The 13,738-nt window shown below is 40.5% G+C and overlaps 1 protein-coding gene across 1 annotated transcript in view; it reads right to left on the bottom strand.

The window, feature by feature from the left end:
- The window catches only part of ALK (ALK receptor tyrosine kinase), a 713,856-nt gene that overhangs the window by 681,732 nt on the left and 18,386 nt on the right, over positions 1 to 13,738 (bottom strand). The window contains exon 2 of the mRNA XM_060168966.1: positions 4,130 to 4,134. Within this exon, the coding sequence (XP_060024949.1) occupies positions 4,130 to 4,134 (5 nt within the window). The remainder of the gene's footprint in view (positions 1 to 4,129; positions 4,135 to 13,738) is intronic.

Below are 13,738 nucleotides of genomic sequence, written 5' to 3'. Positions count from 1 at the left end.
CCTACTAAGAACTTTTTTTAATGCAGGATATTCTTGACTTTCAACTCCCTTTAAATTCTCAAGTATTTTGCTTTTCCATTTAGAGAAAGACAGGGAACTATCTAAGTATGGCAATGTGTTAAACACACACACATACACACAAACACACACTCTGCTTACACACACTCCTCTTAAAATGCACTTTTTGGGTTAGTATTTTCCATAGAAAGATATAGTATTTGCTTAACAATCAGTGAAAGCCATAAAACTCTAACATTTCTATCAGTGGTAAAACCTCAATATGTCAAGTCATATGCCCAGGTTCCTTTCTGAAGACTTAATATCAAGGTGTCATCATTATCCATAATACATTATTGAGTCAGGTCTTAAAACTTAATGTGGCTTTTATGCCTGGAAATAAGGCAGGATTTGGGGTTGGCAAGTTACAGTGGCACACACAAGGACTGCTGGTTGAGCCTAATTCTCTCTCTAATTCTTAATTAGCCCTGAAATTTATTATTCAGGATAGCCTCCTCCTCGCCATTTTGCACTGTGAATGAGTGACAACCTAGGAAGGCAGACAACACTGGAGTGAATCGGGGTTCCATTAGGAGATCTTTTTTTTTATTTTGAAAGACACAATGTGAACAAGGGTTAAAAGACAAAGCTTTGCTCTAAAAGAGAATGGGCTGTGAGTTGAAAGTTATATGACTAGAAGTCTTGGCAGAGAGACAAAAACTGAGAATGGAAGGTGCAGCTCCAAGAATCCCTATGCTGTGGCTGTCAGCCTGGCTCAACCGTGGTCCTGCTCCTGTACCATTCCTTCAGAAACCTACTGGGTGACTGGTTAAATAATGTGGAAAAGAAATCATGGCCTTTGTAAATGAGTATTGCATGATTGGTCATGGTTTCTTATTTTACTCCTTCTGGATTATATTTGCATTTTAATAGTACTTCCAGAGGCTTAATTCAGGAGGTCCCTCACCATGTTAATTGTGAGCCTCAATCCGGTTAATTACTGGTTTATCAGCAGGTTATTGGCTATTGGCTCTTCTAGGAGTTTCCTTATGGCCAATGGGCATTTGAAAGGAGGACCACAGGAGTGAGGCAGTGGCTTTCCAGTATTGCCAATGGCAGGAGTGAAAAGCGGGGGCTGGCTACAGGTTATGGGTCTATGGCTTTCCCTGGCCTTCTATGCATTTCACAGGCATTGTGTTTGGTGCCAGAAGATTCTGGCATATGTCTCTCCATTGTAAGGGGCATAAACTAAATGTCCCATGGGGGTCCACAAACTGTTCCCTGCAGTGGTATTACGGGAGTGGCAGAGGGGATGCAAGAAGACAGACACTGCCATAGAAACAGCCGGGCAAGGCATGCAGTCACAGCTCTGAGGTAGTAAATCCCTCTTGAAGGAGGCAGGGTGGGGGCTATGTGGCTTGGAAGAGTTGACATTTAAGCAGAGACTTGAGATATGAAGAGCATTGCCACAGTTGGAGAGGAATGGAAAGGGCACCCAAAAGAAGAAATAGCTTGACAAAAGCACAGAGCTGTGATGGTGAATTGGGTGTCAACATGAATCGAAATGTGTTGCCCCCAAACTCTTATGTTGAATGCTTAAACCCCATGTAAAAAGATGTGAAAAAAGAGGGAAGAAAAGTGAAGGGAAAGAATACAGAAGACCTAGTTTCTATGTTGTTGATTCCCAACAGTAGATCCACAGAGAATCTCTCTCCCACACCTTCCCCTGGCTCCAGGCACACCCAGAGTTGTCCATCTCCTGCCGCCACCAGTAGCACAACCGGTCCATTTTACTCAGTGAGCCCATTTTGATTCCTTCTTCCAGGTTTTAGGTTTAAAAGTACAGAGAAAGACCACATTTCTAACCAAAGATGGAAGAGAAAAGGGTTTCTTTGAAACTGATCAAACGCAATTATGGCAGAATATACAATTCACATACCTTTGATTAACCTTTACCTAGAGAGAAATGATCGGTGATTAAGAATTAGATGAGGTGAATAATTATGTCAGGAATCTGCCTTCGAAGAAATCTCTTTCAGCACTAGAGAAAAACTTGATAAAAAACAATCATGGCTGTAATAGTGCCTTTTAAGGAGAATAATTAACTTGTAATAAGAATTTTGGCCTCGACTTAAGCCCTGTAAAATAACCCTTTTTCATTAACTTCAAGTTCAATTAGCATCCATAATGACTGTTCATTTAGAAGTAACCACAGCATCAAGCTTCCTGATGACTGAGCCTGTGACTGCTCAGATTCCAGCTATAAGGCCCTCAGCCTTTGCTACCAAAGGAGCTGCACAGCCCCAAAGTGGGAAGCTTGGAGTGGACACATTGCAGGACAAGGGAGAATTTGGTTCTCTGAAATATGAAAGTTTCATATGATGCTGAAGTTTGTAGAGACAAAAAAAGAAGGAAGAAGAGGAAGATGAGGAAGAAGAGAGAGGGGGAAGGAGCAGCCACTGCCATCTCCAGTGGTCTACTAAACTTAATATTTGATGTCCAAGAGTCCATGTAATAGCATGACAGTGAAATTTCTCCTGTCTTCAGCTGAGTTGAATTGGTAATCCAGACGTTCTCTGGGATTGTCCTAAGTGAAAGGAAAGCACCCCTACAAGATATGACCCAGAGGGAATCAAGAGCCTAATATGAAACCTTCTGCCCTTTCTATAACTCCAAAAATTAAAAATGATGATGTGACTAACCAGCAGGCATTTTCCCCCTTCCTTCTTGCTAACAGAGCCTCAACTCTGATCAGGTTTGGGATATCTATGTACTTCAAGAGCACTGCTCTAGACCTGGGAGATGACTACTGAACAGTTTAAGCCAATGGTTATTAAAGTGCGGCCCCTATACTAACAGAGTACTTGTTAGTAATGCAAATTCTCAGGCCCTACCCTAGACCTACTGACTCAGAATCTCTGGGGATGCAGTCCAGCAATGTCTGTTTTAACAAGCCCTCCCAATGATTCTGATGCAAGGTCAAGTTTGAGACTATGTGAATTGTGTTATTTCCTCTTGATTTAGGAATAGTCATGTGAGGTAGCCCTAACAAATGGGACACAAGCGGAAAACGACTAGCAGCCTTTGTAAAAGTTTTCCATTCTCTTATGAAGGAACAAAGGACAAACTCTGCCCTTTTTCAGCTTCATGTGAAGGTGCCTGGAGCTTCTGCAGCCACCCACCCTAAGGAAGGCAGCAGAATGGAAAGACAGAAAGGACCTGGGTGCTCCTGTGCTCCTGCCTTTCCATGTGCTCCTGAATTAACCAACCCTAGAGACACACCAACTCTTGACTTCTCATTATACAAGATCGTTCAGCTACTTTAAGTTGGGTCTTTGTTACTTGCAGACAAAAGCATTTTAACTGATTTCAATGAGAATAAGCATAATCATGGTACAAATAACATCTAGAGATGCACTTACCACGTGCCAAGTGCTGTGGTGACTGCCTCATGTGCAGCATCTCAGTTCATCTTCACAGCTGGCCTTGCCTCCTCATTGACCTAAAATCCTCACTATTAGCAACACTTTGCTGGAAGGCTGTAGTCAACATGCACTGACTGACCTGGGAGTGCTTTGAGGGGCCTGGCCCACTCCAATTTCCCTGTCTTGCCCAGATAATGGGTCTTTCCCAGATACATCTACCCTAAGGGTAGGCCAACTCATCCATTCATTCATGTACTAGATTTCAGAGGAGGAGAAAAAGGTAAGGGGAGGAGAGCATCTGCATGGAGTGCCTCCCAAGGGATGTCACTGAAAATGGGCTGCCTAATAGAGAGCCCTGGACAGCTGATGGCTGTGGACCAAAGAGTGACTGTGTAGTGGACAAGGGCAGGTGGCCAGGGCCACACATCAAGCCGTCCTTGCCTTTTATCCCCAGGAACTTGTTAGTTTCTAAGGACTGCGGCCTGCTCCTCTTTCTTCCACACTCCTTTATCCTTGACCCACAGTTCTTAAATATCCAATATTTAAACACATTTTTTTAATTTTAAGGAAATTTCAATTTATTTACTTCAAAGTAATTTTCTAGCACCCACTATGGTACCTTGTATGTAGTTGGTACTTCTATCAATGTCTGTCCACAGTCAACATGAAAATCAGAAGCTGTAATGCAGCCAAACTGTAGTAGCCACATGCCCTTGATCAGGCTCCACAGAAGGTCAACGAAAAGTATACACAGGATGCCCTGAAAAATGAAGGACCTGGTGCTGTATTTCCTTACCACTCTGCCTCATCCTTCAACCTGTCCACCTCGAGAGAGAATTGTAAGGAGAGAAGAGGGCATCCCACTATGATAGGTAAAGGAAAAACAAAAGAGAAAGCAGGAAGGAGAGAGGGATGGGAAATGAGTGACCTAGCTGAGGAATGTATGGATCTGAGAACTACTGGATTCTCATCCTACCCCACAGGCCTCTGTCAAATTACAATCAAGTGTCTTTTTTAAAAAATAATTTTTGCTTATAATAGGGATGGAAAGGAAGCACAAGCTTGAAACAAAAAAGAAACATTCAGGCTTAGAAAACTAACCCCAGTTAGGGGATCCCAATCCCAGTTCAGTCACTTACTAATTGCATGATCTGGGCAAGTTACATAACCCCTCAGAGCCTCATTTGTGAAACAGAGATTAAAATATCCATCTTTTGCAGCTGTGAAGATTAAATGAGAGAATGACTATAAAGTGCCTGGCATATAATAGATGTTCAATAAATGTTAGCACCATGTGTCTTATTTCTCCAACTTCCTCCTCCTCATTATTACCTTATGTAAAGTCAAGTAGATACCCTCTGTACCAGGTAATGCTTGAGAACATCTAAGCAAATCGCTGGGAAATTTTTCTCTTTGAAGGGGAGGAAGAAGAAGATAAACTAAAGAAAATTCAACTCTGAGTGCTGTATCTGCTATTTGTGCAAACTCAGTTCAAACCACAAATGAAAACTGAGTGCCAGGAGAGGAGTCCCAACTTCAAGTCTACCCACCAGGTCTGAAAACCCTACTTCATCTGATTACATTATTTGCCAAGCAGCTCTGTCTCTTGCTGAGAATCACTGCTTTACTTAATAAAAGCTGCAAAACAAACAGTGGGGCTGTCCAGGGAACTGAGAATTTAGCTCTTTAATATTTCCTCCCATAAATATAAATGGTTGTTTTCCTCTAGAGAAAGTCTGTATCCCTCTGATCTCTGAAGGATTGGAGGTGCCAAGAGGATCGTCATATTTTCTGGTAAACATTCCCGATCACCTTAATCTCTTCACTGACAATCTTCTGATCTGACAGAAATAGAGGTTATTGTGTCCCTCAGTTTATAAAGTATTAGGGGAAGGGTAAGTGGATCAGAGAGAAGAACAGAACACAAAAATCATCAGGGAGACAGAAGGGAGGGGGAAAGGGAGAATTACTTTTAATACAGTTGCATAATCCATAATTCAGCAAGCTTTTCATTTCTCTTATCTTCTAAAAAACATGAAATTAAGCCTAACCAAAGTGCATAATTTATGAGTCTCTGTGCTGATGATTCCCAAATCCCCATGCCTAACCCTGACTTCTTATATGAGTTCTAGTCCCGCATCTCCAATTGCCTACAGAATGTTGCTGCCTGGAATTGCTTACCATCTCAACTCCCCATGCGCCAACGGAACTCAACTCTTCCTCCCAAATTTCTTTTCTCCCCCAATTCTTCTTTCCTATCAAATGAACCATTGTTATTCTAATCTTACTGGTAAAAAGTTCTAGAAAAACTTGGATTCCTCCCTCTTTTGCCTCTGACACCAAAGTCTGTTAAGTTTTTCTGGAGTCATCCTTTTCTCCACCATCTCACTTTCCAAATCTTCCCCCACCCTCCACCCCAGATTACAGACTCCAGTCTCTACATACTAATCCAGACTGCACACCATTACCAATTTCATTTTCCTAAAATGCTATTCACATCAGACCTATTGATGGCTGCCTATTTCTTGCCATGAGGAGGTTAAACATTCTTACTTGCTCTCCAAGGCCCTCCTGTCATGTCCTGATCCCATCTTGTTCATCCAACTGTACTTTCCAACACAACATTTCTTCTCCAAACAGAGAAGTCCCAGTAGAGCATGAGGTTCATATTAGGTAATCCAGGAGGACTGGTTGAGTTAATCAAACTGAATTGAGCAACCTTCACTCCATGCTCCATGTTCCATGCTCCCCACTTGGAGTGGTCTCCTTCTTTCATCCTGACTATCCAAACCCTACTCATCTCCAGGACCCATCAAGCCTCAGCTCCATCAGGAAGTCTCTACTCACTAACCCCCTACTCACTGTTCTTTGCTCTAAGACGTTTAGCCTTTACATCTACACCCTCTTGTATCATTTCTAATAGTTGGTGTAATGCTTAATAGGGCTTTCAATTTTACAGAACACTATTCTACATATATAATCTTATTTGAGCCTGTCAACAACCCTGTGAGATTGGAATCATCCCCTGCACTTCACTAGGACTCAAAAGAGCTTAAATGAAGATCATGAAGCTAATCGATGCTGGTGTCAAGTCTTGAATCTCCAACTTTTGACTCCAAATCCCATATTTTTGGTCTTCCTTATTGAACTATAAGTTCTTTAAAGTCAGGGACCACATTTTACGATTATTGTCTTTTACCCTATAGGACTTTACAAAGTTCTAAACACACAAGAGGTCTCTATGATTATCTGCTGAATGGAGAACAATGTTAAAGAAATAGCCAATAAGCTATTAAGAAGTATAGGCTTCCCTGGTGGTGCAGTGGTTGAGAGTCTGCCTGCTGATGCAGGGGACGCGGGTTCATGCCCCGGTGTGGGAAGATCCCACATGCCGCGGAGCGGCTGGGCCCATGAGCCATGGCCGCTAAGCCTGTGCGTCTGGGGCCTGTGCTCTGCAATGGGAGAGGCCACAACAGTGAGAGGCCCACATACCGCAAAAAAAAAAAGTATATATGCATATATTCTTCATGCATTGGAAGAATTAATATTGATAAAATGACCATGCTACCCAAGGCAAAATACAGATTCAAGGAAATCCTTATCAAAATACCAATGGTATTTTTCACAGAACTAGAACAAATAATTTTAAAATATGTATGGAAACACAAAAGAACTCCAATCACCAAAATGATCTTGAGAAAGATCAGAGCTGTAGGCATCATGCTCTCTGACTTCAGATTATGCTACAAAGCTACAGTAATCAAAACACTATGGTACTGACACAAAAACAGACACATAGATCAACAGAACAGAATAGAGAGCCCAGAAATAAACCCATGCACTTACGGTCAACTAATCTATGACAAAGGAGGCAAAAATATACAATAAAGAAAAGACAGTCTCTTTAATGAGTAGAGCTGTGAAAACTGGATACCCACATGTAAAACAATGAGATTAGAACATTTTCTCACACCATATACAAAAATAAACTCAAAATGAATTAAAGACCTAAATTAAACCAGAAACCACAAAGTTCCTAGAAAAAAACATAGGCAGAACACTCTGACATAAATCATAGCAATATTGTTTGGACCTGTCTCGTAAGGCAAAGAAAACAAAAGCAAAAATAAACAAATAGAGCTAATTAAACTCAAAAGCTTTTGTATAGCAAAGGAAACCACTGACAAAATGAAAAGACAACCTACTGAATGGGAGAAAATATTTGCAAATGATATGACTAATAAGGGGTTAATACCCAAAATGTATAAGCAGCTCATACAACTCAATATCTAAAAAACAAATGAGTCAATTAATAAATGGGCAGAAGACCTGAACAGACATTTTTCCAAAGAAGACATACAGATGGCCAACAGGGACATGAAAAGATGCTCAACATCGCTAGTCATCAGGGAAATGCAAATCAAAACCACAATGAGGTATCACTTCACACCTGTCAGAATGGCTATCATGAAAAAGACCAAAAATAACAAATGCTGGTGTAGATGTGGAGAAAAGGTATATTAGTTAGAGGTAAACAATTCTTATCAAAATCTGCTAGTTACCAACATATAAGAATCAGAGAAGGTTATCATTTCCTATCACTGCTCTGTGAAATTCTAATTAACCCTGCAACTGTTTATAGAAATAGGATCTTCCCAGTAATGCTTCAAAAAACCAGCCCTGGAAATAGGTTTGAATCACAGAATTTTAATAGGAAAGGGATAGTAGAGATTAGAACTCACTTATTTCACATGACAGAAACTACAACTGAGAAGGTTTAGGTGATTTGCCTAGGTTCAAATAGGACAAGTCAGCATATCCTAAAATGAAAACCTAATCCCATGACTCCTGGTCCAAAACTCTCTTGCCTCCTTCCACTGCCTCAACTTACATAGGTTTTCAAACTTCATAGTTAATTATAGAAATAAGGACTTTTTCTGCTATGAAAGTAAAAGATCTTAGAGTGAATATCTTAAGAGTTTAGAAATAATCTTCATGAATTAATTAAAATTATTTGACATTAAAAAAGAAACAAAGAAAAGATTTGCTGGATCCATAAGGAACTCTTAGGAAATGCACAATGGGATGGCACTGATTTTCTGATGACTTTAGCTCTTTGAGTAAATAGGCTGCTTTAGTCTACAACATTTAAAGCTTTCTTTTGGGTTCTTTGCTTAATTGTATTTTATAAAGGATAAACTCTAATTTTGAATACAGCTAAATTTCAGCAAAGATGATATAAAAAAGGAACAAAAAAATAGTTTTATTATTAATAGAACAACAATAATACTAAAATAGAAGATAATAAATAATATTTCCAGTCCTTTAACCATGAGGCAGGTGCTGTACTAAACTCTTCTTTTAATTATCTCATTTACTCCTCATAAGGACCCTATAAAGCAAATGCTATAATGATCTCTATTATTACATAATCTCCATTTTACAGATGAGACTTCCAGGAGCAGAAAAATGTTATTGTCTCACTACTTTATGAACTTCTAAGTTCTGGAGTTGAGTACCAGAACCAGAACTAACTTCAGATTCTATTTTCTTAACACAATGCAATGATGTGTCATTTCAGAAGTAAACGGGTTAACTAATGTTCATAGTTATTTTTTTTAACATCTTTATTGGGGTATAATTGCTTTACAATGGTGTGTTAGTTTCTGCTTTATAACAAAGTGAATCAGTTATACATATACATGTTCCCATATCTCTTCCCTCTTGCGTCTCCCTCCCTCCCACCCTCCCTATCCCACCCCTCCAGGCGGTCACAAAGCACCGAGCTGATATCCCTGTGCCATGTGGCTGTTATTTAAAACAAAAACAAAAAACACCTTTCAGAGCCTCTACTCTAAAAGGGACGCTGCTGCTTCTGATGATAATTGAGTATGAGGTAGAGTAAAGAATGACACCCTCCACAGGCTGAAGGATTATATACTTCTATCAGGATTTACACAGCTGGAGCAAGATAATTCTCCCTCCTTCTGTTTTAACAGCAAAACGTCTTTAGTAAAATGGGGATAAGTGATTCAAGTAAAAATGCATATATATAATATTTTGTATTTAATCAAAGGACAGGACATGTGGATTGTAGGTCTTTCTCTGGAATGCTACCAAACCACACCACGCAGATATAAAAAACCCAAACACAATTTTGTGTCACAAAATACTTTCTTGATATTATCAAGTGTTCTCATTACTTATCAGGAATCACTTACCACTTCATTCTATTCTGATTTTTCAGAATGCTTTTTCAAAACATTTTCTGTTTTCTTAAATGTAAACATCACTGCTTATGCTGGCCCCTTAAAAGTGTTTATGATTCTCATTGGTCAGAATCTTCATGTAAATTAGACTTAAGTCTAAACTATGTTTCTAAATATTTAAGGACATAAATAATCTCTAGCCATCCTGGCTGTCATTTTAAGCTATTTGACATTTATTGTTCTGAAGAGAAGAAAGGTCAGATGTATCAAATCTGCATTTGTACTTCTTGACATTTTTCTCCAACCAGAGTCTTCCAAACTATGGTATTAAGACTAATACTATGAAAGGAAGGAAGGAGGGTAGGAAGGAAGGAAGGAAAGAAGAAGGAAGGAAGGAAGCAAGGGAGGGAGGGAGAGAGGGAGGGGAGGGTTGAGGGGAGGGGACTAGAAGGGAAGGAAGGAAAGAGGGAAGGGAGAAAGGGGAGAAACCTTTCTCTGTAGCACATTTCTGACCTTAGCTGCCCATTGTGACACATGTGTATTCAGTGCTTTCCTCCTCAGCTGCATTTGTAAAGCAGATGTGTGGGTTCAGAGGGGCGGAGCATGAAGGGAAAGGCAGGATCTGTGGAATGGAAGGGGATGCATGGCTTCGTGATCTATTTAGCATGACCTTTGCTCACACTTCACGGAATGGATTGAAACCATCTGTCCCCACTCCTGGGCTCTCCATCCTTCATCTCTGCATGGCCCTCTGCACATCTGTCCTCTCTCCAGTCACCCCTGCCTGTGGTTCTGCCCATTCCTACCTCTAAGCTGCAGTATCACAAGGATTCCCAGTTAAGAGTCTCAACGTGCTCCACAATGATCAGATCACAGCAGCAGAAACTGTCCTCATCTGAAGGACACCCCTTAAGAGGAGAAGGCGTCAGGAGGAAAGAAGTATAGTGAGCACTCTGAAACCCAGAGTTTATGAGGAAAACTGACAAGGGAGGCTAGAATGTCTGTTTTCTTCACAGCATTCATCATCTTTTCTTATTATATATTTGTTAATTTGCACACTCAATATGCTTCCCTCCACAGTCTATAAACCCCATGAGGGCAAAGCCTTGGTCTGTTTTATTCATTGCTATCTGTGCATCACCTAACACAGTGTCTGATATTCTGAAGCTGCTCAATAATTATTTGTTGAATTAACAATTTAAAAAAGAAAAGAAAAGAAAAAGGTGAGAAAAAGGAAGAGAAAGAAAAGAAGGAGGAGACAAAGGAAATTATCCAGCATATGTAGGATAACTGACTTTAAACATTTAAAGGGCCCTCATATTGGAGAAAGGACACTACTTGGGGAACGAATAACAGTCACAAGTAGGAGCAATAAGACATAGCGATTATAGGGGCAGAGTTAAACTGGTTGGGATTCAAATACCAGGTCCTTCTCTCCTTAGCTATGTGACCTTGGCCAGTGACTTAACCTCTCTGAGACTTAGTTATCTGGGAATATCTAATAAAATGGGAATAATAATAAAATCAACCTTACTGTGTTACAGTGAGGACTAAATACAGTAATCTGTAAAACTGTTCAATTGTAGCTGTTACCATTAGTATTAAGTTACGGAGGAGTAGAATTCAGCCAGTATTAAATACTTTTCCAACAGATCTGTCCAGCAAGCACAGGGCAGCCTCATAAAATAGTGATTCTCCATCCCCCAGACATATTTTAAAAGATGAAATGGCAGTAACACTAGTAAAGAAGAGACTGCAGAAGCAGACAGAGCCTGGATGGAATGGCATCTGAGGCCTGTATAAGAGTCTGCAATGCCTAGATTGAGTGGTCTTGCTACACAATTATCCCCTTTCTTTCTGGTACCTGAAGCTTCCTTTCTCTTTAGCTTTTCCCCTTCTGATTTTCAACATTAAGAAGTTTATCTATCCTTAACACACCCTTTCTCCATTCTGCTGAATCCTCTAACATCACTGACATCTCAGTCTCTTTCTCTTCTCTTCTTCCTTTCACAGATAGACTCCCTGAACTACTACGTAAGCACATTTTGCTCCAATTTCTCAGCACTGCCTCTAAACTTCCTTGTGCCTATGACTGCTCTCCAGAAGGCTCTTGGTCAAACACAATGACCTTTCTACTCATCTACGGAACATCTGTCTCCCTCAGTTTCCATGACACCACACAATCCAGCGGCCTCTCTTCCTTCTTGTAACAAAGTTCTTTCTGATAACATCATTGACTCCATTCCACTGCCTAATTCTGAGCCTTCTTAAGTCTCAGGTGTGACCTTCCTTCCATGTAAATAGCTCCCACATCCGTATCTTCTGTCTGGACCTCTCACTTTTTCCTGTTTCCACTCCACATCTCCACGTGCATACCAGATAACCTGATCCTCAGATGGATGCCCACTACAACTGTTACCATGCTAGCCACTCTCCCCCAGACCAGATCCTCATTCTAACTGTCTGCTTTATCAGTAACACTACCAGTCTACAGCGTCCCCGGCCCAAAACCTTAGACCTTTGACTTCTTCCTTTTTGTTTCCCTCACATCTCGGTGTCTCTGAGTCCCTCATTCCTGAGCCAGTGGGACAGCCTCTCAGGGCTCAGATCCAACTACCAGCCCTCCCTGTGGTCCAGGCCTGAAACCCATGACTAAACTACATTTCCTAAAGAATCTTCAGTCAATGTGCAATCAACATGCATCACCCCTTCTCAAGAACTAAACACTTTCTGACTTCTTCAGCATCAAATGTAAATTCTTGACTCAATAAGGCAGTCCCACATCTAATTCAGAGTATCTGACTCAGTACCCATCCCCTCAACCCCCAATACTCCTTAGACCTTTCTGTTCTGGCTAGTTCTACTTTCTTACACACACACACACACACACAGACACCACAGAGTCAGTCTGTCTCTCTCTCTTTCTCTAACCAGTTGTTCTTCCTCTGGGCATTATTTTCTGTTATTGCCCCAAGTTGAAAGGTCCTTTGCCCTTCTCTTTTTCAAGTCTAATTATGTACTCACTCCAAGACCTCTCAAATCACCTCCTTCTGGATGTTTTTTCTAACTCACTTCTATTGTAATCCCAAAAGAAAACCATCATTCTCAGTAGATATCCTTTGACTTGACTCCCTGCCAAAAGGTAATAAGTTTATTCTTTCTAAAATTTCAGAGGTATAATTTCCTGTCTCAGAGGAACTTCACCTCTCCTATCATGCACTGAACAAGTGGAGCTCATCAGACTGTAAAGGAATGGTTTTGGGATCTGGAGGTACAGATTGAACCTGTCCCTAATCACCCCAGCAGGAACTGACCTCTCCAAGCCTCCACTGAACCACTATAACCACTTGTATCATTTGTCCACCATTCAAGTGATACCTTTTCCCTGGAGTTATTTATTAGCATGGCTTGTCTGCCTTTTCTCCCCAGCTAGTTGTGAACTCCTCCTGGGAGAAAGAGATTGTATTTCATTCAACTTGGTAAGTGCTCAGTAAAAAAACAAACCAATAAATAGCATTTCCTCAGGCAAAAGTCCAAACTTATAGGTATCCATAAAAAGAATTCCTTTGTCTGATTTCTCTTTGGTGAGCCCTCTCATCTATATCTATATGTTTTTTATCAACATTTTCTCTAGTGCTGAAAGAGATTTCTTCGAAGGCAGATTCCTGACATAATTATTCACCTCATCTAATTCTTAATCACCAATCATTTCTCTCTAGGTAAAGGTTAATCAAAGGTATGTGAATTGTATATTCTGCCTTAATTGCATTTGATCAGTTTCAAAGAAACCCTTTTCTCTTCCATCTTTGGTTAGAAATGTGGTCTTTCCCTGTGCTTTTAAACCTAAATCCTGGAAGAAGGAATCAAAATGGGCTCACTGAGTAAAATGGACCGGTTGTGCTACTGGTGGCAGCAGGAGATGGACAACTCTGGGTGTGCCTGGAGCCAGGGGAAGGTGTGGGAGAGAGATTCTCTGTGGATCTACTGTTGGGAATCAACAACATAGAAACTAGGTCTTCTGTATTCTTTCCCTTCACTTTTCTTCCCTCTTTTTTCACATCTTTTTACATGGGGTTTGTTTCTCTGGAAACAAACCAATATGACTCT

Source organism: Lagenorhynchus albirostris, chromosome 13, assembly GCF_949774975.1.
Source record: "Lagenorhynchus albirostris chromosome 13, mLagAlb1.1, whole genome shotgun sequence".
NCBI classification, from domain to species: domain Eukaryota; kingdom Metazoa; phylum Chordata; class Mammalia; order Artiodactyla; family Delphinidae; genus Lagenorhynchus; species Lagenorhynchus albirostris.
The sequence above is the reverse complement of the archived record's forward strand: the minus strand, read 5'-3'. Positions and strand labels throughout refer to the sequence as shown.